At 29.3% G+C, this 12,209-nt stretch overlaps 1 protein-coding gene across 2 annotated transcripts in view; it reads right to left on the bottom strand.

Annotated features, from left to right (window-relative positions):
- The window catches only part of LOC106686048 (uncharacterized), a 16,635-nt gene that overhangs the window by 2,075 nt on the left and 2,351 nt on the right, over positions 1–12,209 (bottom strand). The window contains exons 3-6 of one of the 2 annotated variants that reach the window (XR_001343943.3): positions 10,056–10,199; positions 9,766–9,958; positions 3,833–3,974; positions 2,050–2,200 (exon numbers count right to left, since the gene is read on the bottom strand). Coding sequence is in view for 1 of the 2 variants with exons in the window: in XM_014429150.3 (XP_014284636.1) it covers positions 3,833–3,974; positions 9,766–9,958; positions 10,056–10,199 (479 nt within the window). In the remaining variant the exon portion in view is untranslated. The remainder of the gene's footprint in view (positions 1–2,049; positions 2,201–3,832; positions 3,975–9,765; positions 9,959–10,055; positions 10,200–12,209) is intronic. The other variant, XM_014429150.3, reaches the window with a different exon arrangement.

Genomic DNA, 12,209 nt, shown 5'->3' on the forward strand with positions numbered 1-12,209 from the left:
TTAGTAACTAAAGATGTTTCAAGACATTTCTGGCCGAAAGAAGCCATTTTTATTTCACATATTTTTAAATATTTGGCCTTTTTTACATATTTTGTTGTAAATCACATATTTTCTGAAATATTAGCCCTAAAAGAGCTATTTACGTCCAATAGTTCTCGATATATAGATTTTTAAAAAGCAAAATTTCTTAAAAATCTACTGAAATATTAGTAGTTAGTTAATTTATTTTGAGAATTCTATATCTAAGGAACTATGTGACGTACAGATGTCTATTAGCAATCAAATTAAAGCGAGTTTAATGTACTATAAAGAAGCTTATGACGTTTATCTTCATTGGAATAGTAGTTTAATTGATATTTGCTTAAATAAATTGATGTATAGTTGTTCCGACAATAAATTTGATTTATGAAAAACTTTATTTCTGAAACCATCGGACTTACTGATGTCTGCTGGCGCTCAAATTAAAGCTAGTTAATTTACTATAAAATAGTAATCTTTTAATTAATTAATACTTAATCTTTGTAGAAGTATTAGTTTTTATGATATTTGACAAAATAAACTCACTAAATGTTAATTTCTAGTTGTTCCTATAAAATGTTGGATTTTTGAGTATGTTGAAAAATATACCTCTAGATCCATAAGACGCATATATGTCTGCCAACACTCAAAATAAAGGAAATTTAAATTACTATAATGTTGTTTATGACCCTTATCTTCATAGAGGTAGTAGTTTTTATGATATTTACATATGAATATGAATTTGGTAAATGAAAATTTGTCCGAACAACTATAAATCAATTAATTTTAGCAAATTTCATGTAAACTATTACTCCTACAAAGATAAAGATTATAAACTACTTTATAGCTCATTAAAATAGCTTTAATTTTAGGGCTAATAGACTTCTGTGCGTCAAATGGTTTTTGAGATATAATTTTTTCAAAATAAATTCACTAACTACTGATCTTTCAGTACGTGCCATACAATATTTTTATGAAATGTTGCTTTTTAAAAAGCTATATCTCGAAAACTATTTAACGTAAATAACTCTATTAGGGCTTATATTTTAGAAAGTTTACTCATCTTTAATTGATGTTCTCTTAGGTTTTCTTGTGTTGTACCTAATTTTTAAGGTATAGAGGACCGAATAAAAAATTACTTTTTTTATCGCTTTGAAACTGCCGCCATTTTTTATTCCTTCTACCTATACTTGTCAGATTCATCAATTTTGACTATTAATTATACATAGTTTTGATTAAAGTAATCAAAAATTGGGGTGAGATAACTACCTGTTTTCTCCTCTTGAGCTCTTGTACTACAACGATCTACTTCATACGGTCAACTATCTTCTTCCAATATTAAAGAGTTAAAGTTTCGTGTAAGCCAGCAAGTGCACTGTCTGTGAATGTGTATTTTAATCATTGGAAACTGTACTTATATACTTGAAATTTTAGTGTACCGAGGATAGTTGTTTGTTTAGAATGACCTCTAATTTCCTGTATCAAGATTCACACAGGTATAGATGCAGACAGGATCGTAATATGTTATAGTTGGGCATATTAATTTTTTTTTTATACTGCCAGTTTGTTTTTGAATGATAATTTTGAATTTCTATTAGTATTTAGCTCTATTGTATATGTCTCGTATGTGTTTAGAGATTTTTATAAATTTATCCAATTCTAAGTCTGAGTAATTAAACGAATGAAATCTAAGGAGTGTAGTTTAGTTAAGAACTGAATTTTAAATAATGGTCTGTCTACTTGTGGTGAATAGGATAGCTTGTGTTTTTTTGTTTATCTTTCATCTTTCATTTTTTTTTAAATTGAACTCTGTTGGTTTTAAGAAGGGTCTTTAAACTATTCACTTAATAGATCAACTGTTCTACAACAAATATCTAAATGTGTAATAACGTCTAATAAGATCATTGTAAATAATTGTCTTTTAGTTGCAGTAGGAGTCATCAAAAATTTTTATTAAAATCGTTATAATGGTCATAAAAATATAGAATATATGGACTAGTAGTTAAAATATAATTTAATGGTTTCAACCACCAGGGCCGTTTGTTGCCGAGGGAGTTAGGACGTTAACTTTGACGGCCTCCTTGCTGTTGCGGTTCTAGTTCCAATCCGTTCTTGTGCCGGCTTTTATTTCTTATTTGTCATACAAAACTTAATCTCTCGCCGTCATTAGAAAAGGTTTCACCTGTAAGTAACCATCCGTGGGTCAGAAATAACTAACTAGTGGGTAATAAAAAAAAAAGTCTCCATACTGACAACTTAACCCAATAATAGACGTTTCGTTAACTCAGTCATCGTCAGGACAAAGGCCACAATATTATTATAAGAGAAAATGGAGCACATCTCACACCAACAGTCTAGAAATACAAAATGAACTTGAGGGTTCGCTTCTAAATAAAAAAAAAATTGTAACAATCTAATATTGAAGTACTTAATCGACCAGTTGTTTGTTGCCATTTCATTTTTTATGAGGTATTTGGTTATATTGGATAGGATTGTTGCTTGTCACCTTGTTTTATAGATAGAAGGGATGAGGTTTCTGATATTGCTTAGATAATATAAATGTTCGATGATAGATTTAATACGTTTGATAAATATTTAATATTTCTCCTTTCAATTTATAATTACAATTGGTGAGTGGAATAAAAATTGAATTTGATATAAAAAATAATTTTTATTTATAATCTTTAAATTTCTTTCTTGAGACTGGCAATTTTTTACTAAATAATTCAAAAACACTATCCAAATTATAGTCTCAAAACATTTATTTCATTCACACGTCCAACGTTTCGGCCAATTCGGCCATCTTCAGGGACAATCTTAATTTACTATGAGACATATCATTTAACCCTTTTAAAAAAACTCCATACAGGCTATTCTGCCCAGGTCAAAATATTTACATCTAATATGTCAAAAATACAATAAACACCTAATAAGCCAAAAACATAAAAAACACAGTCAAATTATTTCTCTTTTACCACAATAGAACAGTGTATACAGAATAGTGTATAAATTGTGGTAAAAGAGAAATAATTTGACTGTTGTTTTTTATGTTTTTGGCTTATTAGGTGTTTATTGTATTTTTGACATATTAGATGTAAATATTTTGACCTGGGCAGAATAGCCTGTATGGAGTTTTTTTAAAAGGGTTAAATGATATGTCTCATAGTAAATTAAGATTGTCCCTGAAGATGGCCGAATTGGCCGAAACGTTGGACGTGTGAATGAAATAAATGTTTTGAGACTATAATTTGGATAGTGTTTTTGAATTATTTAGTAAATAATTTTTATTTTAAAAATTTTCGCATTATACTTGCTATGTTTAAGAGAACCGACTGTTGAGCCTCTCTTAGCACATCAATAGGCCCCCAAAACCATTCACGCCTGCCACTGTGGATTTTGGTATGAGACCATTGGTGGATATTATGAATAGAGTAGTGGTAACAACTTTCGATTGATATATTTCTTTCAATTCTATCGCCTATTCATGGTAATTCCTCAGTTTAACTCCCACAGTGGAGCTTATATTATTATTGTTTGGGATTCCGACATCAATATGTTCCACTTTCTTTTTTCTTTGATCTATAAGGAGGATATCTGGTTTATTATGGCGTACTGTATGGTCCATAATTATTAATTCATTCCACTTGTAATATGGGCTCTTATCATCAATTAAGCTATAACTAAGAGCTGGTATTGATGGCCTTAATTTTTTGTTTCCCAGTTAGTTATGTTTTGAGCACTTTTCGTAACCTAATTATCAGCATTGTTTAGTATTATTATTATTACTATACATTAATTTAATAAATTTACTCACTCATCGCCCACGAAGAGACATCTATGAGCTTCGAATCCTAGAGAATTCAGATACTTTGTGGAGTATTCACTACCTTTTCCTACACATATTGTTTCCTTCCGCCCTGAAGAAGCTTTCAGACTGGCAACTATTGCACCTGCCGCTATAATGAATAAATAATATGCTTATAATACAAACGAAACAATAAAGTCCTAATAAATTAAAGTATAAATTATCATTCACATTTTTTTTAAATTCTTGTATAAACAAAACCAATAATATCTGTAAAATTTAATAAAAAATTATAATAGTGATATGATATCAATATTAGAGTATCTATTTTTTACGAAAGAGCTATGCTATAAATTTTAATTAATTTGGGCAATAATAAATTAATAATTCTAGCAAAAATTTTTGTTTTGTGGAAGTTGAAAAATAAATTAATCTTTTAAATAAAAGTTTGTTTAAATGTTGAAGTTCATATAAATATATAATATTTTATTTACTTTTAGGATTGTAATGATAAATTGATAAGCTATATAATTAAATACATTTTAAGTTTTAAATTTGAAAATCCAACAGTTTTATGTTGTTTAATATCAATAATAAATGCGACACTAAACATTAAAAATAAAATTACTCTGTCAACACTGTATTCATGAAATGAATAAAAATCTCCGTATTAGAGACTACATCTTTGTAATTAAATATAAATTGGAATAACAGAAGGAGTTTCCTTTATGCATAGATTTATTTTAAGTATATTATCAGAGCTGTTCGGGAATTTTCGTAAAACATCGGGAATTTCCGGAAATGAATCTTGAAAAAAAACTGTAAATTCAACTATAGAAATTTTTGGATAATTTTATGAAAATTAAATCCTCGAATTAAACCTCTAATTAAAATAAAGTAATAAAATGAAATAATAATGAACGATGAAACTTCTTACTACTACTTTGATAAGATCTTACTCTTAAAATGACAAGTGAAGTGTATCACAGTTTCTGTATTAGAAACTACATTCATACATTTTTTTTTTTTTTTGAACCTGTCGATTTGTGTTTTAACTTATTTATTCACTAAATTATTTCATTTAACTAACTTTTTGTTTTTTTATTTTTTCCTAAATCTATATATTTATTTTTTTTAAATTTATTTGTTTCTTTGTATATACTAATCTTCTACGATTACTATTATGTCTTTTGTTTGACTTTACGTTGCTGTCTGATGATAAATTTGTTTAATTTGTTTAACGGATCGAACGTGGATAGCAGATCACTAGAAAGGAGAGGTCTGATATAGTGAACTAGGGAGAATACAATTGTCAATTTAATGAATTGAATTTGTAAAATGTAATATAATTGTTAAATTAAAAAAAAATAAAAATAAAATATTTGTATTTAGTGTGTAGACGAGTTTGATTGTAAAAGGAAAAGGAAGGGGGGGGGGGATTGTTGTATCATGTGTATATATGTATTGTGAAATATATATGTTCAATCATGGATTGATTGGTATGATGTGTATTGTAGCAACTGGCGATTGGGCAGCATGTCTAAATAAAGCATCTCTCTCTCTCTTTATTGTAGGTATATTATTAAAGCTGTTCGGGAATTTTCGGAAAACGTCGGGAATTTCCGAAAATAACTCTAAAAAAACAATAAATTCAACCACAAAAATTGGTGAATGGTTTTTGAAAATTAAATCCTTGAATTAAATCTCTAATTAAAACTAAATAATAAAATTTAATTATTATTAATGATGAAACTATAAAACTGAATATAACTACGTTGATTAGATCTTACTCTTAAAATGACTGATAAAAATCTGTGTCTTAGAAACTACTATTGTAGTAAAATATAAATTAGAAATAAAAAGAAGCGGTTTCTTATTCTGTAGGTATATTATTAGAGCTGTTCGGTAATGTTCGTAAAACCGTCGGAAATATCCCGAAATAACTCCTTTAAAAAACAGGAACTTAAACCGTATTTTTTGGATAATTAAATCCTTGAATTAAACCTGTAATTAATCGATATAAATTACATTTTTATTTTTATTTTTTTAAAATAATAAAATGAAATAAAAATTAACCATGAACTATAACTATAAACTATAAAACTGAATACAACTACGTTGATAAAATCTAGTCTCGAAATAAACAGGGGTGAAACAAACTATTTGGTTAGAAGTAGAAAATTTTTTTCCCTATTTTTATTAAAATAAAAATTAGTACTCATATAAATATAATATATGAAATGTATTATATATGCTTCACTGTGTCTTCTCCCTTTAAGGGCCTTCTTGCACTATAAGGTGTATATATCCAGCTAAGGTGGTGTAGTCTAGCATATTGCTACGCCATGGAATTAATGGATCCATTAGATTAAAGGAACAGCGCATTAAGGTTTTTGAAAATTAATTATTAAATATTTAGTCCGAAAAAGGATAAACCCGGAGAATTTAGAAGGCTACACAACGAAGAATTGATAAATAATAAATATAATTCACTTTATAGCATTGTAGCGTATATGATAGGCATGTAAGGTTGTAGGTCCTAGTAACGAATGGATCCCTAAAATAAACACGGGTAAACTTCCGAGGGGTTGAACGAAACGTAGGTGGGAGGATCACGTCAAGATTTATCCAGTAGATTTGGGTTTTCACCGGTGTAGCACTACACTTATATTTAACTATAAATATATGGTATCGGCATCGAACCTTCGGTTCCCTGAGCCTTCATTATTATTGTTGAACGATGATTGTTCGAACTTTGAACAGCTCACATTCGTTGAGACAGTTGGTTTGAGCATTGCGTTGAATAAACATCTCATCTGATTAAATCATATTTTAATTGGTAAATTGCCCGCATTGATTAATTGGAAGGCAGCTATTTTTCAATAAGACATCGTTAGTGTTTCAAATGCCTCTAACGAATCCAACTGTTACAAATATGGATATCCATCCATATTACATATACAAAAAAGAGAAATATTTATTTATTTATTAATAGCAGATCGGGCCTTATATGATAGTTTAAGAGGTACATTTTTTTTAACTATTGATTATGGGGGAGGGGGATATAACCTCATACAAAAGCCACCCCTCACTATATATAATGTTATAAATAAAACAAAAAAATAAGATAAAATAAATAGATTAAAATAATAATTCTTAATAAAAGATAAAAATTACAATTAATAACAAAAAAAGATGACATTTATGGATTTAACAAAATAAATAATTGACTCCTAATGGGAAAAAAAAGAAAGTGTATTTACGAAAATGATGACGAAAAAAATAGAAATTAAGATAAAATAAGATTTTAGAGTGACTATAACTGAACTGATAAATGTAGAATTTTTAACAGGATGTCCTGCAACAGCCTGGGTTTCAGTCTTCGCGTTGTGGTTGGGTTTCCCAAGTTGTAGGTATCTGCTCCTTCAACTGTAGGTAACTGGGAGTGGAACTTCATGAACTTATTTTTGATGTAATCCTCTATTGTCTCTATTTGTGATTCCCGATGCAATTGGCTGTTTCTTAGAAACCAAGGAGCATCCACTGCAATCTTGCGATTTTATTTTAAGGAATTAATATGTTTTTTTCAAATTAACTTGTTGTTTTTTTCCAATTAGGAGGCACTTGTTTGTTTTGTTAAGTCTGCAAATGCTTTTATTTTTGTTATTAACTTTGAATATTTCTATATATTTATTTTATCATATTTTTTTTTTAATCATAACCTTGTATCTAGTTAGGGGTATCTTTTGTACGAGACTATACCCTCCCCCCATAATCAACTGTTGAAAAAATATGTAACTTATAGCGTACTAGAACTATGTAGGCAGAAGAAGAGAGCACAGGAAAAAGAAAACCTTAAAAAGAATCCTAGGAGAAAAAAGAATCAAGAAAGTTTCATAAATGTGTAAAAGAAATAAAAAAGGGATTCCAAGCCAAAACTGGATTATATAAAAGGAAAGAAGGCGAGTTTAGTGGGGAAAAGACGTCTATTCGTAAATGGAGGAGCCAGTATTTCAGTAAACCACTAAGAAAATACTTAAAGAAAGCTTCAATCTAGATGAACTCCTGGGTAAGGTGCAGGATGGTGCAGAAGAAATGGTAGCTCCTGAGAAGAAAGAAGTTATCAACATAATTAAATCAATAAAGAACCATAAGTCTCCGGGTCTTGACGAAATAACTCCAGAGATGAGGAAATATGTTGGTAATGAATTGTGGGAAGCAATTTATGATTTGATTTGGGAGATATGGACGGAAGAAAAAAATGCCAGAAGATGGACAAGAGCAGCAAGAAGGGAGAAAAGTTAACATATGATAATTATAGATGAATTGGTCTACTAAGCACAATCTATAACATACAGGGAGTGCTTCCTCATAAAAGAGTGTTCGATTCCATTGTAGGAGAATATTAAGGAGGGTTCCAGGCCGGTAGAACGACAGTTAACCAGATATTCACCCTGAGGCAGGCAATGGAAAAGTGCTATGAGTATAACATAGACCTATTATTAGGGACTATTAGTGGACATCAAACAAGCTTATGGTGAATAAAGGCAAGATGGTGTTCAAGAAAAGCTGAAGAATGGATATGAAAGAGAATAGCAAAGTGACGTTCAGAGACCATAGTTTCAGATCTGTAAACCAGCCTAAGTACCTGGGAAGTCTGGTTACGCATGATAACAAAGTAGAGAGCAAAATAGAGTCCAGGATAGCAGCAGGAAATATATGTTATTTCTAGATATAGGGTTTTTATGTTTTCACATATTTTTACCTGACCATGATATCTTCGATTCCTTAGTAACTAAAGATGTTTCAAGACATTTCTGGCCGAAAGAAGCCATTTTTATTTCACATATTTTTAAATATTTGGCCTTTTTTACATATTTTGTCGTAAATCACGTATTTTCTGAAATATTTGTTATTTTTTACATATTTTTAGATATTTTGTCCTGAATCACTTATTTCCTTAAATTATTTGTTCAATTGTAAATACATTTTTCGCAGCAACTACGTAAAATTCGAGAGAACGCGAGAACCTTAAAGGTGAAATTTATCATAAATAGTGCGTAAAAATTCTATATCTTCATCTTATCCCCGCTCAACATAGTATCAACGCGCACTTGGCGCCTTCGACTATACACACACAGTGCACAATAGAATCAATACCTTATAATACCCCTGGTAGTAAAAGGATGCATAACATCAACCTAAACATTTTTGCATGTACCCAACTTTCCTTTTCCTTATTAATGGAGGGTGCGAAAAAAAAAAAAAAAAATATATATATCTTCATCTTTGAACACAAATTAAAAGCAGTGGCAATAATAAATTTTCACACAGAATACATCGAGAATTTATCAGAATCAATTAAAAAGAGCAAGGGTCTTATTCCTGTAGGATTTTTCTAGAATTTGTTTGTTTATTCCTCAATCCATTTCTCTGTTCTCTCCCATGGTCCTTTCTCATCTTAGTCTTGTTTCACTCCCCTAGTTTAATTACAATTGTTAATTAATGTCTTGTTATTGAACAGTTTTCTCTAAGTACATTTTTTTGTACATATTTTAACATAATTTATTTAAAATATTATTCATATAATATTTAATAAATACATAATTATGTAACATTTTAAAGTTATAAAATTACTAATTAATTAGTAATTTATATTGTTGAATAATACATAATTTATAAATACATATACATACCATTTAAGGCCCACCAGGCTCATCTGGTATTAAATAAAAATAAAAATGTAGTCTAACATCAAATTTATTTAATGTATATTTATGTAAATAAAGTTTTAAACATCAATAAGTAAATAAATTTAAGCCCTTGTACTAAAATTGTATTATTAAAACACGGTATGACTATAAGTATCAGTATCTACTTTGCCAACATCAGTAACGTTGATAAATATATTTCTTTCTTTTAATCTTACAATTAGTACTTACCCGGTATGATAGGATTTCTTTCCACTGTGTTCAATAAGTGAGTCTGTATCAACAATATTTCGGGATCAGCCAAATAGTTGACTGCTTTGAACATCTTCAAATAGTTGAAGTTAGTGTCACCACCAATCAGCACTGCTCCAACGCCATCTTCGAGCTTGATTTTTCTCAAATCAGGAACGGATATTTTTATTTGCTACAATAAATAAATTGTATATAGTAATTTGCCAGTATTCTTAAGTATTACAAATCAAAGTTTATTAATAATTCTTTAGGTTTATCATGATGCTTGCCTCATTGTCGTACAAGACTTCGAATCCGTTGTCTCTAAGTTCGGTAATCACTCCACTTTCTGATGCCATGGCGTATATCTTTTTGTTAAAATTGATGTCCTTCAAATACTTCAGTAAAAGGTATCCACTGTTGATGACGTTTTCCTGCACAAGTATTTTTTAATTTTTCATTCATTTTGTAGCATGATCAATTTTTTTTTTAATACTACTTTTTATTTATTGATAGATATTACAATCTGCCACACAGTTGTGGGCAATGTGTAATAGTGATGAATGATCTCATACATATTAAAATAAAATAAAATAAATTAAATAAATGAAGAAAAAAAAAACTCTTAAAATATATATAAACAAAATGAAGATAATCAAACTATCTGTATGAAAAATAAATAAATAAAATAAACAATATTTACACAATCGACCTGAGGATCCCTGAACCCACTCTATCCTCCATGTGAGGGGTAGAGCAGAGCTCACAAGATCCCAGTGCATCCCTCTCGCCACACCACTAGTAGTGAGTCAGTGGAGGCTGAGTAAGTGCTCTAAAGCCGCAAACATGATCAAATTGTACAGTGGAATAAAAAAAATCAATTTTTAATGTAAAAATTTTCTAATAAAAAAAGAGGGTGTAACGCTCTTTTTAAAGTCATTTCTGTGGGGGGGGGATCTGTAAAGTTTCCGTGTACGAATTTTTTTTTCTTTCGTTTTTTACTATCCAGGTTTTAACCTAAATTTATCGTTACCTAAATTTATCGTTACGTTTATAGTTGACCGTATGAAGTAGATTTTAGGAAGATCATCCTGGTGGTGGCCAATAAATTTATCAAAATAGTAAAAGAAAACTATTTATTGTTATCCAACGTTTCACCCCACTTTGGAGAACTTCGCCAGTGCTGTCTGATCGAAGAGATAACAGAATGAGCTAAGAGTGACGCTCATTTCGTCATCTCTTCTTCAATCAAATTGATTTATTGACCGCCACTCGGACGATCTTCCTACAATTTAAATTTATCTAGGGTTTTTTTTTTTTACTTGTTTTCTAGTTTATTTTTTATGTCAGCCTGAAAATTATTGAAATTTAACGTATTGCTTAATAATTAGTTTTGCTTTAATTTTATGACAGCGATATAGCTCGCTTACAGATTTTAGCCTCCTCCAACCGCTTCCTCACATTCTAACGGTCTTGCGGGGACGCAATCTTAACTAGCTTTGGTTTCCTTTTCCTCTTCAGCTTCATTATTTTGACATTAGTCCATTGGATAGGCTCACCTGGATTCTAGGAAAGCATCATCATGATCTAGAACTTACCCTGTGGTTTTCGCAAAGAAAGTTCGACAGAATTAAATTTTTTTTTATTATTTAATTTAATTTTAATTTTTTCTTTCTTTATTTATTTTATTATTATTAATTATTTATTTTTATTATCTATATATACTTTTAATTTTTTTTAAGCCATATGTCGTGACCTTTTTATATATTTTATTTTTCCTTTTTTAAATTAGTTTTTTAAAATATCTTCTATTTTTTTTTCTACTAGCCCAAACTACTTATAACGTATTTTCACCTTCCGATAATTTCGTCTTCTTTATAACATATCTTTTAACATTTTCTATAACCATTTGTTTGCCATCACCCTCGTATACGTTTTCCTCTTTCTAATAAAAGTTTTTTAAATATCTTCTATTTCTTATTTTTACCCAACTAAACAACTTGCAACGTCTTCTTACCTTGCGGTAATTTCGTCATCTTAATGTATTTTTTAATTCAGTCTTACCACCACCGAGCTCACTTAGATTTGAGATCTCCAAGGAGTTGGTAAGTTTCTGTCTTATTATCTTTTCTTATCTTTCTTTTACCCCTTTCTCCTTCTTTATTCTCTTCTTATTTCTCCTTACCCATATTATATTTAATTTATATTCATTAATTTAAGTTATATTCACAACATATTATTATTGTCATGGTTTCGATTCACTTAGTTTGTCTAACTCAAGCTTATATTTTGTTCCTTCATTATATACATTATACTGTTTCTTCATTACTAGTATTATACATACATTTTTCATCAGTTACATATGTTTTCTTTTATTTACTGATATTTTTTTATTACTTAATTTTTTTTTTCTTTCCAGAACTTTAATTTTTAATTATTACCAA

This window comes from Halyomorpha halys, unplaced genomic scaffold (genome assembly GCF_000696795.3).
Source record: "Halyomorpha halys isolate HHAL.00 unplaced genomic scaffold, Hhal_1.1 Scaffold769.1, whole genome shotgun sequence".
NCBI classification, from domain to species: Eukaryota; Metazoa; Arthropoda; class Insecta; order Hemiptera; family Pentatomidae; genus Halyomorpha; species Halyomorpha halys.